Source organism: Mytilus trossulus, chromosome 12 (genome assembly GCF_036588685.1).
Source record: "Mytilus trossulus isolate FHL-02 chromosome 12, PNRI_Mtr1.1.1.hap1, whole genome shotgun sequence".
Lineage (NCBI taxonomy): Eukaryota > Metazoa > Mollusca > Bivalvia > Mytilida > Mytilidae > Mytilus > Mytilus trossulus.
The window spans coordinates 56,202,346-56,220,422 of record NC_086384.1 but is presented as its reverse complement, the minus strand read 5'-3'; the positions used below and the strand labels follow the sequence as shown (position 1 = coordinate 56,220,422).

Below are 18,077 nucleotides of genomic sequence, written 5' to 3'. Positions count from 1 at the left end.
GTGAAAAAAGTTATAGTTTATTGTGAATCATTCTGTAAAAAAAAAGTTGTTTATCGGATCGGACTGGAGATATTGATACAGAGATACTAAAAACAAACTTCGTTATTTGGTATTAATTTCAAATTGACAATTTCTTTGCCTGATAGGTGTTTTATCAATAATTATAAATTGTGAGTGTCGTCACTGGCAAATACTTTTTAGTGAAGAAAATATATATCATCTATAGCCATGGTGGTCGGATGTAACTTCTTTCCTGATCTTCCAAGGTGTAAAAATCAGGTAAGATTTAAAATTGACAAAGTTTTATTTTTGAATTTTCTTGTTTTATTCTATTTTGATATTTAAATCTCAAAATAAAACGCAATCTGATGATTTTCCTTAGTCGATTGATTATTATCGAACATGGAAAATATGCAGTAAATTGCGTGTAAATTGTCGGTAAATAGCCTCTGTATAAATAATTATCAATAAAGAGGCAGTGTAACGACTTCTTGATTCCAATTGACAGTGCCACAGCTTTAGTTGTTAACTTTGAGTTACGAACAACTATTTCCTTACATATAGACACTTTAAACCATGTGACATGTGACTAAAATGGAGATGTTACTGACAGCTTCTTTGAAAATTGCAGTTTTGTCACATGTTTTGTCAATTTGGAGATTAAATTTAAATATAGATATCAAAGACAAGAGTTATGTTTAAATGGAATAAAAGCTAGAAGATTTCATTCTGACCCCCCCCCCTTTTTTTCACAGGTATGTTTATACGGCCAACGAAGATTCAAAAAGATGTATATCCGAAAATATATGCATTAAGAGTGTACCCGTATGCAAACATTTAGCAAAAACATAAATATTAACAATATTGTCTTTAATATTTCAGTTCTTAGAAATATTTTATTTATTACATAAAAGATAAGGAAATGTGGTGTGAAACACCTACTCAAGGGGTATAGTATAGTTTAAATCATGTGTATACATGGAATATATGCTTAGATGGGTCCTCCAATCAGGGTCCTACTACCGGTAGTAGGAAAATACAGCCATGTTTTATTTAGCAGTACGTTCTTGTATATAGTGGCCTCTTTTCCTGCATTAAGTTTGAATGTAAAGAGCTTTTCAGATTTAAACTGGTTCTTTAACAAGTGTTTAGAGTTTTATTTTCATAATTTTCAAATTTTTATATTGTATCCTTTTGTTGCATGTATATTCAGAATCGAATGCAATCTGGGTGTTATTTAAAAAACGTACCCCAAAACGCGATTTGTTTAACACGCTCTAAAAAATGGAAATTCTACCAATGACGTAACGTTATTTTCATTTTGGTGTACAAACAATAAAATTACACAGTCCTTTAGATTCTGAAAAGGCGAATTACTAAAGTACATTATGATTAAACCTTCGAAGACATAATGTCTTTCCAATAATGGAAGCATATACACAGGAACTCCAACACAAAACATTAGAACTAACTCTTATTTCTTTAGTAAAGATGACAAGTTTAGTACCAATGTTGTAATATTTTGCTTCCTGCGGATCTGGAAGGGGTCTTCAATTCAATTCTATTTGTTTTAAATATACATGCACTCTCTATTTTTCTTTCATTTGTTTTGCCAATTGTTATTAATTCCTTACTCTGTAATCGTTATTTTTTGTACACATAACTCCATATTCTGTCTTTATTTGACACATTTTGCTCTATTCCGTAAATTCCATAGAGAGAATCCTTCCTCCCCGAGCACGGTGTACTGGATGCTGAAGAGTAAAAGGTATCTCGAATACTGCAATCATGAGTGATTTATTAACTATCAACACTGAATACAACATCGACAATATACTAGTTCTATTCCCAAGTCACGATATCAGTTAAAGAACAGAAGGCTCGAGGTCTGATATAGATAAAGACTGAACCAAACTTTCCTGTCCCTCAATAATTTACTAGTTGTAGTAATAAACCTTGATATGACAAGTTATCAACCCAAGACGGTTCAAAGGCTGATATGCAGACCCCCTGGACTGATTCTAAAATGTCACTTAGTTTTCTTTTGCCATAAACTTCTACCCCAAAAAAATATCATTGTATGGAATGGAAATGAGCAAATGTGGAGTCGGATCTGACTACCCTTCCGGAACACCTGAGATCACCCCCAGGTTTTGGTGGGGTTCGTGTTACTGAGTCTTAAATTTTCTATGTTGTTTCTTATGCACTATTATTAATCTGTTTGTCTTTTTCATTTTCAGTCATGTCGTTGTCAGGTTTTTTTTTCAATTTATGAGTTTTACTGTTGCTCTGGTATCTTTCGTCCCTCTTTCTTATATGCAGGTAAAATATACAAGTATTTGAATATGTTCAATTATGAAAGGCTTGAAATTATTAACGTTTACTATTACACTGCCTGTTTGTTCTGACCTTGATGTATCAAACACATATAAGAAAGGACTGAGTTGGTGAAGAAATATAAACTGTGCTACTCTCTAAACGAATTCATATACCGTATTATTTCTTTTGCATTTTATAATGTTTTTCCCTTTCTCCTCCTTGGTTTTGATTTAAATATGCTGTGTTCATGTTTCTTGCTTCCACTGATAATTAGTCTAAGATGCATGATTTCTAAGATTTTTGATCAGTTGTAAGAGGCTTTGAACTAGCTGTCAGTCTAGTGTCTTTTTGTTTTTGGGATGTACAAGACTGAAGTATACCCCGTCCACTTGATTTTTAATCCATCTAAAGCCTTTTTTTAACTGATTTTAGTTCGTTATTATGTTGTACTGTTATACCACTGTCCCATGTTGAGGGAAGGATTGGGATCCCGCTAACATGTTTAACCTTGCCACATCCAATTTGTTTAGGGGCCAGCTGAAGGACTCCTATTGGTGCGGGAGTTTCTCGCTACATTGAAGATCCGTTGATCGCCTTCGGCTGTTGTGTGCTCTATGGTCAGGTTTTTGTCTATTTTACACATTCCCCATTTCCATTCTCAATTTCATGAATGGTCCCTTTTATAAGTCGTGTATACAAATATGATTGTATGCACTTTTTTGTCTACATGTACAATAAGTTTTAAGTGATAATAAACGTTTAATTAATAAAGGCTTCGTCAATATTATAGTAAGTAACGTGGCAGATCTATCCAGAGGCGCTAATGCGTTTCTGCATATATGGATATGCAAAATGCTTTCTGTTGCCTTGTAATTTGTAAATTTCATTCCATTTGCCTTTGCTAGTGCAAGTTAATTCGCATCTATCGCACCTAGGTAATTCATATCTGTAGTGGCCTGGTACTCTGCATCTTTGCCGCCAGTTAATTCAGTTGTATATTAGCCGCCAAGTAATATGCATATCTTGCCTAGTTTCTATTCTTTTACCTTTCTGCCCTTTAATTCATAGTCCCTTATAATTGATTGGTTATTTGGACGAATGACATTATTTGCGGAAAAATACCTTCCTTCATTTTCTTTAAAATCACATAAAAATCACGACAAATTAAACTGATACCCCCTTCCTTAGTCCGAGATAGCTCAAACGTCTGATAACCTTTTTATTTTTTGTTTGGACCATCCGTTGATGGCCTAAAAATGACCACCAGACTTTAGAGTAATCCGGATCGGACTCAGCCTCCCCATTCTAATTTTCTAGGCCCCCTATTACTAACTTTTGCATATTTCGTATAATACTATTTTTGAAATGCTTAGACATTTTTCTCTTCCAAAATATTTCGAGATTGTAAGAGAAAAACAAAAAATGCAACAACAGACAAAACGAACACATCGGGAGCAAATTTCATTCACGAAATTAATAAAATGAAAAATAATAAAAGCATTTGACTTCTAAGAAGTCTTATAAAATGATAAAGTTTCACAAGATCTAAAGAGGATCGTGAATATCTTTCTTAAAAGGAAATCAAATTACCACAAGAAATTCTATCTTTGACAAAAACACTTCATTCAATGTTAAAGAGACATTTCTTAAAATGAAGATTCTCTATAACTAAGTCATCGAGCTCTTAAAATACAATACATTCAGTTTCATCACATTAACTCGTAATGCAAATTTTCTAATTAAGACGCAAACTTGTCAGTATCATTTTATCATTGTGACGTGAAGCTCACATAACTCTGACATGTTTAATTTTGTGAAAATGGCGGACGTTTTTATAGAATTATCCTCTTGACATTTTAGATAGTGTAAATTATATGTTATGTTTTAATAATGTTTAAATTTATAGCCATTTGAATGCAAATGTTATGTGCTTTTTGTTATTACTTCTATTTCATCATCGTCTAGATTTCGTTAGTTTTTGGAGAGTTAATCAAGAAATTAGTTAAAGTTGATTCCATGGATACATTTGAAGGGTTAAATTTATAATGTTCTTTTTGGCCTCAAATGAGAGTTTATGATAATAGAAAAAAAAATTGTCTGTCGTGGGTCTTAGATTAATTTTGTGTCAATCCGTTTACTGTCTCATTGGTGTATTACTACATTTCCCTTTACTTATGAGTTTCAAGCTTACATGTATTTCGGCCTGTAAACGTACCTTGACCTTTAATGGTTTACTTTTTCAAATTGTTACTTAGATGGAGAGTTGTCTCGTTGGCACTGATACCACATCTTCCTATATTTATTTACAAGAAACAATATATGGAAGCTTTATCTTTAAACCCTACTAGAGCCTTTTCTACAAATGTAATAAGATATCCTCTTTTCTAGGGGGGGGGGGGGGGGGGGGGGGCTATGTTTCTTATTGGAAAAAAAAGTTTGTTTCCAGGTTTTGGTGAAAAAAATAATTTGTTTTTGACCCTGAGAAAAAAAAATATGTTTGTTTCACCCTCAGCTGCCACTATATCATGTATATGTAATGCTAAAATTGAAAGAAAAAAAATGTTTTCGGTTTGTCGTTAAAAAAATAGATTGTTCGTCGCCGAAGACGAAAAAAAAAGTTTGCACAGAAAAAAAACATAGCCCCCCCCCCCCCCCCCCCCCCCCGAAAATCAAATGGTTGCTGTCTTATTTAAACTCGATATCATTACAAATATGATTGTGATGACGATTTGCGTCCAGTTACATCATTTTCAACTTGAACTACATATAAATCTTTATTCAGAGGCCAGCTGAAGCCCGCCTCAGGATGCTAATATATTTTGCTGTATTGAAGACTCATTGTTTACCTTAAGATGTTTTGTGGGGTTGTTGTCTCATTTCCATTCTCAATTTGTAATGTATTTGTTGGGGGTAAGCTGTCTTCCTTATATCTCTATCGCTTCATTTGTCTTTCTTATTGCATTATTTCTTTAAAGTAATGTTCTTGTTCCTATTCCTATTTTCCATTTATTGCTCTTAAAATGACTCAGTCTAGTTTACACCTGAATCGTCTAATGGTTGGAATATAATGTTTCCAGATTTTCTTTGAAAGATATAATGTTTCAGGATTATAGTCTTATTTTTATCAAATGTCAAATATTCATTGATTCATTTCGGTATTTCCGGAAAAGGCTAAAATGAAGAAAAAATAAAGTATGATAAATGAGATATCCTATCAAACAGCTTAGTCCTTTTAAAAACTCAAAAAGGAAAGATTATCGAATAGGACCATTCATCTATTGTGGGGGATAAAAAAATCTTGCATGCTTTCTCTCTTTTTGAATCCTAATTTATAGTGGAAACAAAATACTGTTTCACTTGACTCATTAAACTACTTACATGTTTTGTATTTAGCTGTTTCCTTAAAATATTAAGAATCGATTTATTTATTAGAATAAACATACCCCCTCCTCCCCCCCCAAAAAAAATAAATTGTAAAAAATAACAAGATGAATGTTCGTTACTTTAACAGAAATGTGCTTTATTTCAAGTATCATACACATGGTAGTCAATATTATATTTACCAACATATTTTTATGTAAAAACAATTTAGCATTAATGAAATTTCCAAATTTTTTGCGATATTATTAATAATTGATTTAGTTTTAAAACACAAACAAAGAAGATAGATAGCCTCTTTATCAACTTTATCATCTCAGATTAATCAAGCATGTTAAGATATGATTATAAAATTATTACAGAATATTGCAATTATCAGATGAACTAGAAATCGGAAAAACAATTTACAAGAAATTTATCTGGCTTCATTTTTATGACATTAATATCCAGATCGAAGAAACGGAACCAAGATTAGATTTTACGTTTGAGCAACCTTTCGCTTGATCAAAAACATCCATTTCCCGGCGTAATCCGTTAAGATTAGGTTTCGGGGAAGAAATTCGGATTACTATATGAAAAATAGGAAACTTTTCTTTTAATTATACGAATTGACTAATGGGTTAGAGAGTGTACTAGCTCGTTAATTAAGACGTTGTCTCTCCGTCTTTGTGATATTTCATTGTCTTACAGAGACCTTTTTATCTCAATCAATGGAGAGCTGATGTAGTAGTAAATGTATTCAGGTTGCAGTCTTGTAATTGACTGCTCCATAGGCTTGTATGCAAATCAGCTGATCTTTGAAAATAAAAATATAAAAAAATGCTACATAGAAAAAAAAATCATGTTCGTATCATATGTATGTACTAAGTTACGTAATCCTAAAGTCAAAAAAAAAATTCTACTTCTTGTTTACCTCTTACCGTCCACTTTCCTGGATTGACATCCCCAAAGAGATGCAAGTTTTTTTTTAAATCTATGTATATATGTTTCCATTCGGCATAAACCTATAATCAAACAGAAAAAAAAATAGTCCAGAAAAAAATCTTAATTATCAGTGTAAAATGTACTATAAAATGTTCTAGATAATAAGAGTTAATACGGTCTCTATAAACTTGATGTCATGAAGCTAACAACGTTTTATTTTATTATCAATCCATCTGCAGCAATATCGATCAATTTTTAAAAACATAAACTAGTGCACTCGAAGCCAAAGTATTTTACTATATTACTTTAATTTTAACATATACCGCGTTTGAAAACAACAATGAAATCCTAATCTGTTCAACAATCGACAAGACTATATGACCCTCTAGCCTGGAACCATTGTTCACGGCTTAGTACGACTGTGCATGAGGAAACACATGAATATACATCATTGGTCCCAGATACGACAATGCACTGTCTTTAACGCTGTAAATCTATCAAAACCCATGGAAATGTATATCAAATTTTATTAATCCACGTTCAGTTGGAAATATTACAATGAAGAAATCTGAAGAAACGGATACACATGAGTAAAAGGTTCTAAAAAGGGACAAATTGTTGAAACAAACAGTGTTTAAGCTATACTCATTTGTCTTCTTTAGGGGTGGTGGCTTGCTGTTTCTTTTTTAATAAGTCGTCTTATATTCGAACTTAATAGTTATAAAATATCCCTCAATCAAATACATTATTAATGGTGGGAAATATTGTAATCTGATCTTTATTTAAAAAAAGCCGGTTTGAATAACAGTTTTGAAATGAATTTATTGTAAACTTTAATTTCAGTAATTGACATCTTACTTTAAACGCTACAATCTCCCATGCAGAGTTGTCGGTCCTTGCTCTCTCTCGAGAGAGAGAGCAAGGACCGACAACTTTGCATGGGAGATTGAAAACGCTAATGTGATTAAGCATCAGCTAAACGGATATCCGGGTGACATGATCCTAAAATAGATAATCTTATTTCAAAATCTTCTTTAATACTATAGCTGAGGGTCTGGATGGTTGATCCTTCGTTTCTGTGTTCTTTTATTTAGTAGGTAACTTTCTCTATTTATTTTAATTGGTTTGTCCATTATTCTCGATTCTTTTTTAATGTGCTCTATGTTTTCTATTCTTTCTTCTATTTTTTTTTTTGGGGGGGGGGGGGGGGGTCCATTTCTCTGTAGAATCATGGAAGTAAATATTACTTTCATCGTAGAATAGATAATAAAGGTCATCATTAATGAAGTATATAGAATTATGATAGAAAAATAGAAAAAACGAAAACTTCAGAAATTATTGACGTTTTCTTTCTTTATTCAAACTTAGTCATAGCATATTTGTACTTCAGTAAATTTTAAGATGAGAAAAATTCATATGAACAAATAACTTAATATGAATGTTTCACAGTCTATAAAGAAATTGAAATGAAGTAACCACTTTATGGAATATTGTCGCTATAAATATTTAATGGTGGATAAATATTTTATACAATGCACAAAACCAGTTTTCCTTGATATATAGTGTCGGCTCGTTATCCATAATATTATCGATATATTATTCCCAAATGGGTTATTATATTCCAGCAATAAGATACAAATATTGGATCATATGTCAATAATATATGAGCACTTAAAATGTTTATGTTTTCAAATGAAAAATAATAAGTTCCGATCAGAAGGCAATCAAAACAATAAGTTGAAGAAAGACATTCAACACTACGGTAGAAAAAAAAATGGACATCAGTCCGCATAATCCTACTGTGCACTAACACAACCAAATAAATGTTAATACAGGATCCCAGATGCATGAGAAGGGTCGTATTAACTATCAAAGTGGATAGTAGCCCTTAGCGACCCTCATACTTTCAATTGTGTGTACAAAATATACCTGAGTCTCGACGGGATGAGTAAGGTACCCTTAGCGAGACCCTTATACTTTCAATTCTGTGTACTTAAGTATCGACGAGATGAGTTAGGTACAATACATGTGAAGGACATTCAGGTTTATTTATTGACAAAACAAACGCGCCACAAATATTCAATCATTAAATTATTGTCAAACAATAATGTATACAACATAGCTTGCCTGACATTTTACACATTCATTATCAATAACAACTTCCATCAATTTACGCAGATTTTCAAATGGCAAACATTTACGAACTAATTTTGATATACATGAAATTTCTGAAGAATTTGTACGTGTGCCTAGGGACTATTTTCTTTTAATCAGATGCACAGGAAGAAAAGAGTGATTAAGACGAAAGGCAGCTCAATAATCTTTTGCATAATAATAATTTGTTCACATGTTTCATTTTTTTTTTTATTAATTGATTCTCAAGACGATATTCAAAATTGAATAACATGACAGGTTGTCTAAAGAGAAGATGTACAAGAAACAATATTCCACGTTTCAAATTTAATTGGGATATTGCAGCTTTAATCATAAAGCTTCTAAGCCTTATTCCACATAAATAATGTAGCCTCGAAATGCTATGCGATATTTAGTTTTATAAGGGTGTGGCTGCTTACTAAAAGAAATAGGGCTTTGGTTAAAGGGTATATGCTAAAATGTAAATAAAATTGGTGGGTTTTCCATAATGATCGTTTATTTGTATACATTGAGATACATTAAGTTGAAAAATCATATTACCCAAATGCATTCTGAACCGTTACATGAATTTTCAATTTGTTCCCCCAGTTATTACATTGTGAATGCTTCTAGTAAATGTATGCAGACTATATATTGCATGATAGACTCACTTATACTTCTTGCTGTTGTCCCATCTAACATTGACATTTTCGCCTTGTCCTTGAAAAATATACTAGTGACATCTTGTTAGTTTCTATAAATGTTAGAAACTAATTATGTAATGCTGTGTTGATCATGATGTGTAAAAATTTAACAAACAAAAAAAGGAAATAGTGAATTTTGAAAATTGTAACTTTTGTAAAGTTAAAAATCGTTGACAATATTGTCATAAAAGAATACAGGAATCTAATCTCATCTATCACGTCCTTAATCTCAGCAACAGCACAAAATCTATCACATTCTGATAATGTGTGACCTTGCTCTCCTTTTCAGTCCCCCACTTACCCATCATGCACCGTACCACCTTCAACCCCTCCCTTCGACTTTCATCCCATCTAAATTTGGACAAAGGTAAACAAAATAAAACCTAACCCAAATTTTTGAACTTTGTGATATTTGTAAATTATCATCTTTCAACTTCATTATACACTTCAGTTAAACCTCGTTATTTTAACAAAGGTATTTTCATATTCTCAAATATCACCATTTTCTATAGTAGATAGATATATAGATTTACATGTATTGTACTATTTTTCATAGGTAGTTATTCACAATTTAAAAAGAAAACAGTTTCTATGTTACCTGATTTTTAGATAAATAACATACGTGATGATTTGAAGTGTGTCTTTCGCTAAGTTCATTCAAAATATTTGAAGTGAGGAGGAAATAAATCCATTACTGTGGAAACGTTATGATTGTGTGATTACCTAGTCTATTACAGTTTGTTACAAATTGAGTTTGATATTAACACGTGCATTGTTAATAGGAGAGAGGTTATTCTTAGAAGATTTTTAGAATGGTGGTCGGATGTAACTTTCTACCTGATCTTCCTCATTGTCAAAATAAAACTGAAGAGGTAAGAATTTAGTTTGTTTGTTGACCATTTGTTACAACGCGTTTATAAATACTATTACCAGTTGTCAGTTATCCGATTAATTGTCAAAATAAAACTGAGGAGTTTGTTTGTTGACCAGATGTTACAACGCGTTTATAAATACCATTATCAGTTGTCAGTTATCCGATTAATTGTCAAAATAAAACTGAGGAGTTTGTGTGTTGACCAGTTGTTACAACGCGTTTATAAATACCATTGAAAGTCGTCAGTTATCTGATTAGTTAGCAGAGTAAATTATAGTTTATATATACAATATGTATGGGTTATTTTTTAAAGGATATAATTGTATATTCATTGTAAATTAATTGTATTTTCATTGTACATATCAATCAAGATTTTAAAACCTCATGTCAAAACAGATGTTTATAATGTCTTGATATAACCTCTAAAATCCATATTCTATCTTACTAAATATGTCAAATGATTTTGTACCTAGGGACTGCAAGATATTGGCGTATTGCTCATTGTTCAAAAATTAATTTCCTGAAGTATTTTCATCAATTTAAGTTTAGTGTATAATTCACATTTATAGCCAGAAGGATATAGAAAACAATAAGAAATGACGAAGAAGTAATCTTAGGAAGGTTTATGTGTAAAAACAATGCGAAAGAGAACTTATGTATAGGCATAGTTACCTTATATATCCGACATATATGCAAAACTGACTAGTTTGACAAAGTCAGGACAGTGCACACTACTGAATGTCAGGCGAATACCGCGAGATAAATTAAATTTGAAATTTAGTCATAAATGTACATGTAAGAGGTGCGGATTGGGGTTTACAGAATATAAAATCATGAAAATTTAAAGCAAATGGAGCTCAAAACAATTAAAAAATGGTTGAATAATTGTTTTATGCAAAATTTTTAATTATCACTGAGAAATATAAAAAAATCTTTAGGTACTACAATACTTATAAAAAGAAATAAAAATATTAAAAACGTATATCTTTACATTCAATGTCGTAAAATTGGGAGACACGAATTGTGGCATTCAATGGCAGGTGATGTCGTAAAATTGAGAGGAATCGTACAGCTTGTGATAAAAGTTAAAAAAAAAATCTGATCAGGAACATATATTATATTGATAGATATACTGTTCCCAGATCAGATCTACTCTTAACTGGGTTGTCTGACTTCTAGACCTGTTCAACATTTCATGATTTATTCATTACAGTGTAGGCTACTTCCAAATCATAATGAAATTATTTTAGTCAAATGCAATGGAAAACAGCCTCGTCTAAACCAGGACATTTAAAGAAACTGGTCCTGAGTTATTGTATTATAAACGCATTAGATATCGTTCATCCGCGATAATACTGAAACTAAAACTTTGATGAAATCTCAAAGATTCAATTTGTCACTTTTTAGAAATATGAGATTTACGCGGGTAATTTTTCATCTGAAACACTGTAGAAAGATAATTGCTGTTTTCATATTAATACGATAAAAACTGGATTATTTTGTAAATTAAGTTTGACCAAAAAGTCATCGCTCTTATAAACCGTGAAATAATCTTCATAAAATATTGGATTTTTTCCTTGCTTAATGATATTTTAGAAGATTAATGCAGATTTTGCAGGTCGATCTGGCCTGCAATATAATATAGCGCAAAATTATAACAATTTTATAGTTTGGTGCCTGATTAATCATCATAAACTTTTATTAGAAAATTCCTCAGACTTTACTTTATGGATAAGTATTTAATTAAATGAAAGAAAGAAAAGACTCAGTTCAATAGACATGACCAGACATAAATTACATTCATTTTAATATAATGCAATCTAAAAGAATTTAAAGCGATGCGAATTCAATACTTTCGTTAAATATGCTATAAAAAGAGAAATGTTGGATGTAAAAAAAGACAGGCACATTCATTTCTTTTTGTCTTTATTGAGAAAACTGGTATACAATTTGTTCAGGATTTCATTGTCTCTTTTATGCAATTCGCTATTTCAGAAGCAAAAGAACTATGTAAATGTACCTACGATTGAGACAAAACTACAGCATCCTCCGCAATTTTGTGTTCTATTGTTTGCTTCATTTTTTAATTTTAGTTTGCCCTATAGACTTCGGCGTTTTGATTTCTTCGATACATACATTATAACTACTGACATTACCGAACAGACTGGACACAACATATCTTAACAGTGTCTAAAAATCTGAAAAGTCTCAACGTTTTTCTCTAGCGGTAAATTAAGTCAATCAAGACTTGATCAGACCAAAATGATCGTTTCAGACTTAAAGTGGCTACTAGTGACTTGAAATGTAATGAGAAGTCAGAATGACCAAAACTGAACTAAAAAATAAATAAAACTCAATACTCCATACAAAATTTGAGTAACTAACGTTGGTTTGAAGAGAATTCCTTCATCTTAAATTGATTCGTCAATGATGTCTACTCAATATTTCTTTAGCTTTGACTTGACTATTTGCGGGGGGGGTCTTGTATTGCAGAGCCAGAACATAAACAGGAAATTGATACGAAAACAAATAGATGTTCTTAACTCTTACAAAAACAATCTTTCTTAATGATTGAACATCTCTGTCATTATAACTGCTTTAACTTGGTACAGATATATAAATGCAACTCTTAAATTTCTGGCGTATTAAATTATAATCCTGGTACCTTTGATATTTTTTTACACCACTGGGTCGATGTGACTGCTAGTTGACGTTTCGTCCCCGAGGGTATTACCGGTCCAGTAGTCAACACTTCGGTGTTGACATGAATATCAATTATATGGTAATAATGTTTTATAAATTCCTGTTAAAAAATCTTGGAATTTTTGGGAAAAAATAAGGATTTTCTTATTCCAGGAATAGATTACCTTAGCCGTAGGAGAACTGATTGGAATTTTGGGTCCTCAATGCACTTCAACTTTGTACTTGTTTGGCTTCATAACTTTTTTTTATATGAGCGTCACTGATTAGTCTTATGTAGACGAAACGCGCGTCTGGTGTATTAAATTATAATCCTTTGATGACTATTATATATGAAACAGTTACTAGCTGTAGTTCAATTTTCAAAATGGACACATTTTCGTGGAAAATCGTGGAAAATCTCAAAGAAAATCTATAGATTTGTTACCTATCGACAGTTTTCTAACAGGATGATCTTATCCCAGGCATAGATTACCTTAGCCGTATTTAGCACAACTTTTTGGAATATATAATCCTCAATGCTCTTCAACTTTGTACTAGTTTGGCTAAATAAATATTTTGATATGAGCGTCACTAATGAGTCGTATGAAGACGAAACGCGCGTCTGGCGTACTAAATTATAATCCTGGTACCTTTGATAACAAATTACATATCTCAATCATAACCACAAATGTAAAGAATAGTAACTTATAGAACACGTATGAATGAAGATTTGCTCCTTTGAACACAGTCATTAGAAGTGAAAACTGAGTCTCGGAAATCTTTACGAGTTCTTTATTATCGACAAAAAGCTATTTCTTTGTTAAATTTTATTTTAGTCACTAACAACTTCTTTTTTAAAAGAATTGAAAGCTTCTTTTCGTGTTTTGTTATAATTTTATTGGGTAAGCGATCACCACAGCACATTTTGCATATATAAAGCGCCAATAGCACTGCTATATTTCATACGAACATAAAATGTGATATTGGAGTTTCTTGTGATCGTTTTCAGCCAATAAAAAATAAGTTAATGCATATACTACTAAAAAATACATGTAATGTAATTATATAACAATAAAGTATTATTATATCTATAAGAGATAATTGTATTGACTCCCTAAAACTGCTTGAACCCTCTAGGCATGACAAGTATGTGCGGTAAAATGCTGATCTTGATTAGAAACCCCAATTCCGACGTTTGATAATTGTCTCATTATCTTTTACCTCATCAGTTGATGTTTGAAATTGATTTGTTTTGATTTCACAGTTGGTACCAGGTACATTTCAAAGTTAACTACAACTATTTCCTGTCTATTTTAATTTAATTCCTTAATTGGTGCACCGCATGATCTCCGTCAGACATGTAGCATTATCATGTAAGAAAACTATACATGTACCATGTTCTAATTAATTTGAATCCTTAGTCGGTGCACCTCGTTGTCTTATTATGTAAGAGAAATCTACATGTTCCATGTTCTAATTATTAGTATTAATATATACGCATCATTACAAAATGATAACTATAGTTCTGTGAATAATGATTTAGTGATATGTAACGATGTAAGTAATATGATTTTTTTTATAAAGATGATTACGCAGTTTTATCATTTCATACAGGAAACTTACATCAGCAACAGGTACACAAAGAATCATTTCATTTCTTTTCCATTTTGCGCACGTGTTAGCAAAAAAGTAGGAAATATATACTAACTTTAGTGAAAAAATCTGTAAAAAATATTCGCATGCCAAACTGTTCAATTATGATTCTTGATTTTTTAGTCTGTCCACATGTTACGGATACAAAATGTTTAATTGGTATAATTTTTACCCATCTTCGTCTTATCTCTGTTTCTCTTTTTTTTCTTCCACAAATTACTTGCTGCAAATAACAGCATGCATGATATCATGATACTACTCATATGTTTCTATATGTATGAACAAGGACTATACAAATTATTGGTAGTGGATCACAAAAAAAACTTCTTTTGTCACGCTATTAAAAGCAATGATGGAACAGAAATCCTTTAAACAAAGCCTTAAAATGCAAGGGTATCTAGTCAATGGTAGTGTAAAATATTAAGGCATTAGTTTTATATCGCTGTTCAAAAATCATAAATCGATTGAGAGAAAACAAATCCTGGTTACAAACCAAAAACCAAGGAAACACATCAACTTCAAGAGATAAATTAGCTAGCCATTATACCTTTAGTTGCAACCTTGGTTTAAAATTGAAAAAAAATGTTATGAGGAATCTGTAATTGTCCCTTTTAAATCATTACTTACGCTGAAATAATATTTACTGTGTTAAGCTTTATATGAAGATTAAAGATAAGTCAAGAGTTTAACAGAAAAGGTAAAGATACAACCACCAGGCTTGGATCCATGATTTGATGTAGGGGGAAGTGCTTCTCAAAATTGGGTTTGAAAGAACCATTTTTTTACCAAACAGTACATGTCATTTAAAAAAAAAAATCATATTTTTAAGGAGTTAAGGGCCTCCATCACATTAACACGAACAATTGGACGTTTTATATTAAGCATAACGCAGTGACAAGCATACTGTATTTGTCGACGTAAATTCATCACAGCCTATACTAGAATTAACTAATATTGATAAATGTCATGTTGATAGTATCTAATGGTAAAATAATTATAAATTATTAATCACTTACTACTGATTACAATGTCAATGTATTGATTGGTTGACAGGTTGTAGAACATGAAATGAACACTTCATTGGTGCATTTAATTGCAATTTCCAATTATAAAAGCATTTGGTGCACGTGCCATTTACTGAAATAACCAAATTTGATAAATGTGTATTTTATGTGCACTTGTAGAATTAAATATTTATACCCTTTAGGGAGCTACCATTTGATTTTTAGGGGGTGGGGCCTAGGATGAAATTTGAAAAAATAGTCAGGACAGGACTTTTGAGTAAAAAAAAAGTCAGGATGAGAAACTTGCAAATAAAAAGTCAGGACGACAATTTAGGTAAATAAAAGTCAGGGTAAACCTAAAAAAAAAAGGCAGGACCCCCCCCCTAAAAATCAAATGGTAGCTCCCTTTAAAATACAGGAAATTAATTTAATCAGTGTCCCAAATTTTTGTCTGAACTGTTTCTAATGTGTTTAAAAGCTTCACTTCATCTTGAAACATTCATGTGGAAATGCATGCCAAAATTTATACATTCAACTTTTATTATTACTTTTTGTTTAAATATTTAAAGTTTACGAAAATCTTCACAGATTTAGTATATATATGTTCTTGAATGAAAGTTTTTTTTTTATGCATACACATTTCTAAATTTTATGATAAAATAAAATATAGTTTAAACATTTTTCATATCAAAACGTAAAACTATTACATGAAGAAGAAAAAAAACTTGTGGTTCAGCAGTTTGGTAAATGACACACATTTTTATTCATTCTTTTTGCATTTAATCGGTTATTACTAGTACTTCCTGTCTCGCTACTCCGCAGGTGAATGGACAAAAACCTTTGAGGCGAGTCATCTTCATTGTTAAATAACTTTAATTAGGCTTGAAATTTGAATTGAACTTAAAATAAACTTTAAATTTGTTTTCATAAAAAATTAATGGTTGCTATCGCAATATTAATAATTCTGTTGGCGCTGATAATGATTTCAAAGGTTGATTTTGTGAGAAAAAAATATGTTGCTTTTTCATTTTGATTCTTTGCATAGATTATTTTATATGATTGCAAAAGTTACAAAATTAATGCACTTTAAAATCATAAAAAGACCCAACATTCTATTTGCTATGGAAAAGTGTTTTAAAAAGTACGTTTGTTACTTGAATTAAAATCTTTACTACAAAAAGTAAAACAAAAATAATGAACTCTAAGGTAAAAGAAGGGAAAGTCTTCGAAAACTGTCAAAATTAACCAACGGAACCCAAAAAGGCACACTGAAAAAGTAAAATAACAAAAATACTGAACTCCGAGGAAGATTGCAAATGGAAAGTCCCTAATTAAATGGCAAAATCAAATGACGAAATACATCAAACGAACGGATTTATAAGTTAACAACTGTCATAATCCTGACTTGGTACATGCATTTGCAAATGTAGAAAATTTTGGATTGTTCCTGGTTTTATAGCGCAAAACCTCTGCTTTTTATGACATTTAGGGAGGCAAATTTACGTCAAAAGATATCTAACTTAGAATTTGACTCATGAAAACCTTTAGTGATTACATCTGAAATTTCTTATTCAATTTATAATTTTTAAAAACAAGTTGCTGCTAAACAAAACGAATGAACGTTCATGCTTATATTTTGAAACTTGTATATCTTGACGAGTCTTATGAAGATGAAACGCGCGTCTGTATGGAGTTTCAAATTATAAGCCTGGTACTTTCTATAATTATTGACCCTGCATGGATGCAAGGAATGAAACAGATTTTTGTTAAATTTAAAATCCTGTTACGAAATTTGCACAGACATTTTCCTTGTAGTTCTGTAATAAGATTACTATAGTAAAACCGGAAGTATATTGTTTTTAATCTTTCTGTTTCATTTGTTGAACTATTGAATAAGTGTTCTTTTCTTTCCTCTTTTAAAGAAATCTTCATCATAAGCATCTTACATTGTATGAAATCAATGTGTTATTGAATTTTAATTTCGTATTACGCACTTGTTAGCAGCTCGTTTCCCTGATTTCATGGATCTTTATACCCAACTACCTCCATTTTTTTTTCTTAATAGCCATAGTCTACATAGTTTTCATAAAACACCCCTGACGAGCAGTTGTTCCATACTCAATGGGCAGGTATTGTCTCGATTATTATGTTATTTTACGATGAAATTGATTCTGAAATTGACATTTGATGCTATTTGATATCACCGCTCAATTTGTCTTGATATTAATCAGCTACCCGCTGTCACGCAGTCTTCGAATTACAATGATATAGCTACGAGATTAGGCATCAATTAAAAATATTCGTTTTCAGTTTGTTTTAATATCATTATACAAGGGACAATAGTTAATATGGTACCATGGTTAGAACTAAAAACGTGAGACGCCCGTTTAGTCTACAAAAGACTCA

At 31.4% G+C, this 18,077-nt stretch overlaps 1 protein-coding gene across 2 annotated transcripts in view; it reads left to right on the top strand.

The window, feature by feature from the left end:
- The first annotated feature begins 213 nt into the window (after window positions 1–213).
- LOC134692900 (uncharacterized) overlaps window positions 214–18,077 on the top strand; it is a 130,911-nt gene continuing 113,047 nt past the window's right edge. The window contains exon 1 of one of the 2 annotated variants that reach the window (XM_063553529.1): window positions 214–279. In XM_063553529.1, coding sequence (XP_063409599.1) covers window positions 229–279 — 51 coding nt within the window. In that variant the 5' untranslated portion in view covers window positions 214–228. Of the gene's footprint in view, window positions 280–10,255; window positions 10,331–18,077 lie in introns of those variants that run through there. The other variant, XM_063553525.1, reaches the window with a different exon arrangement.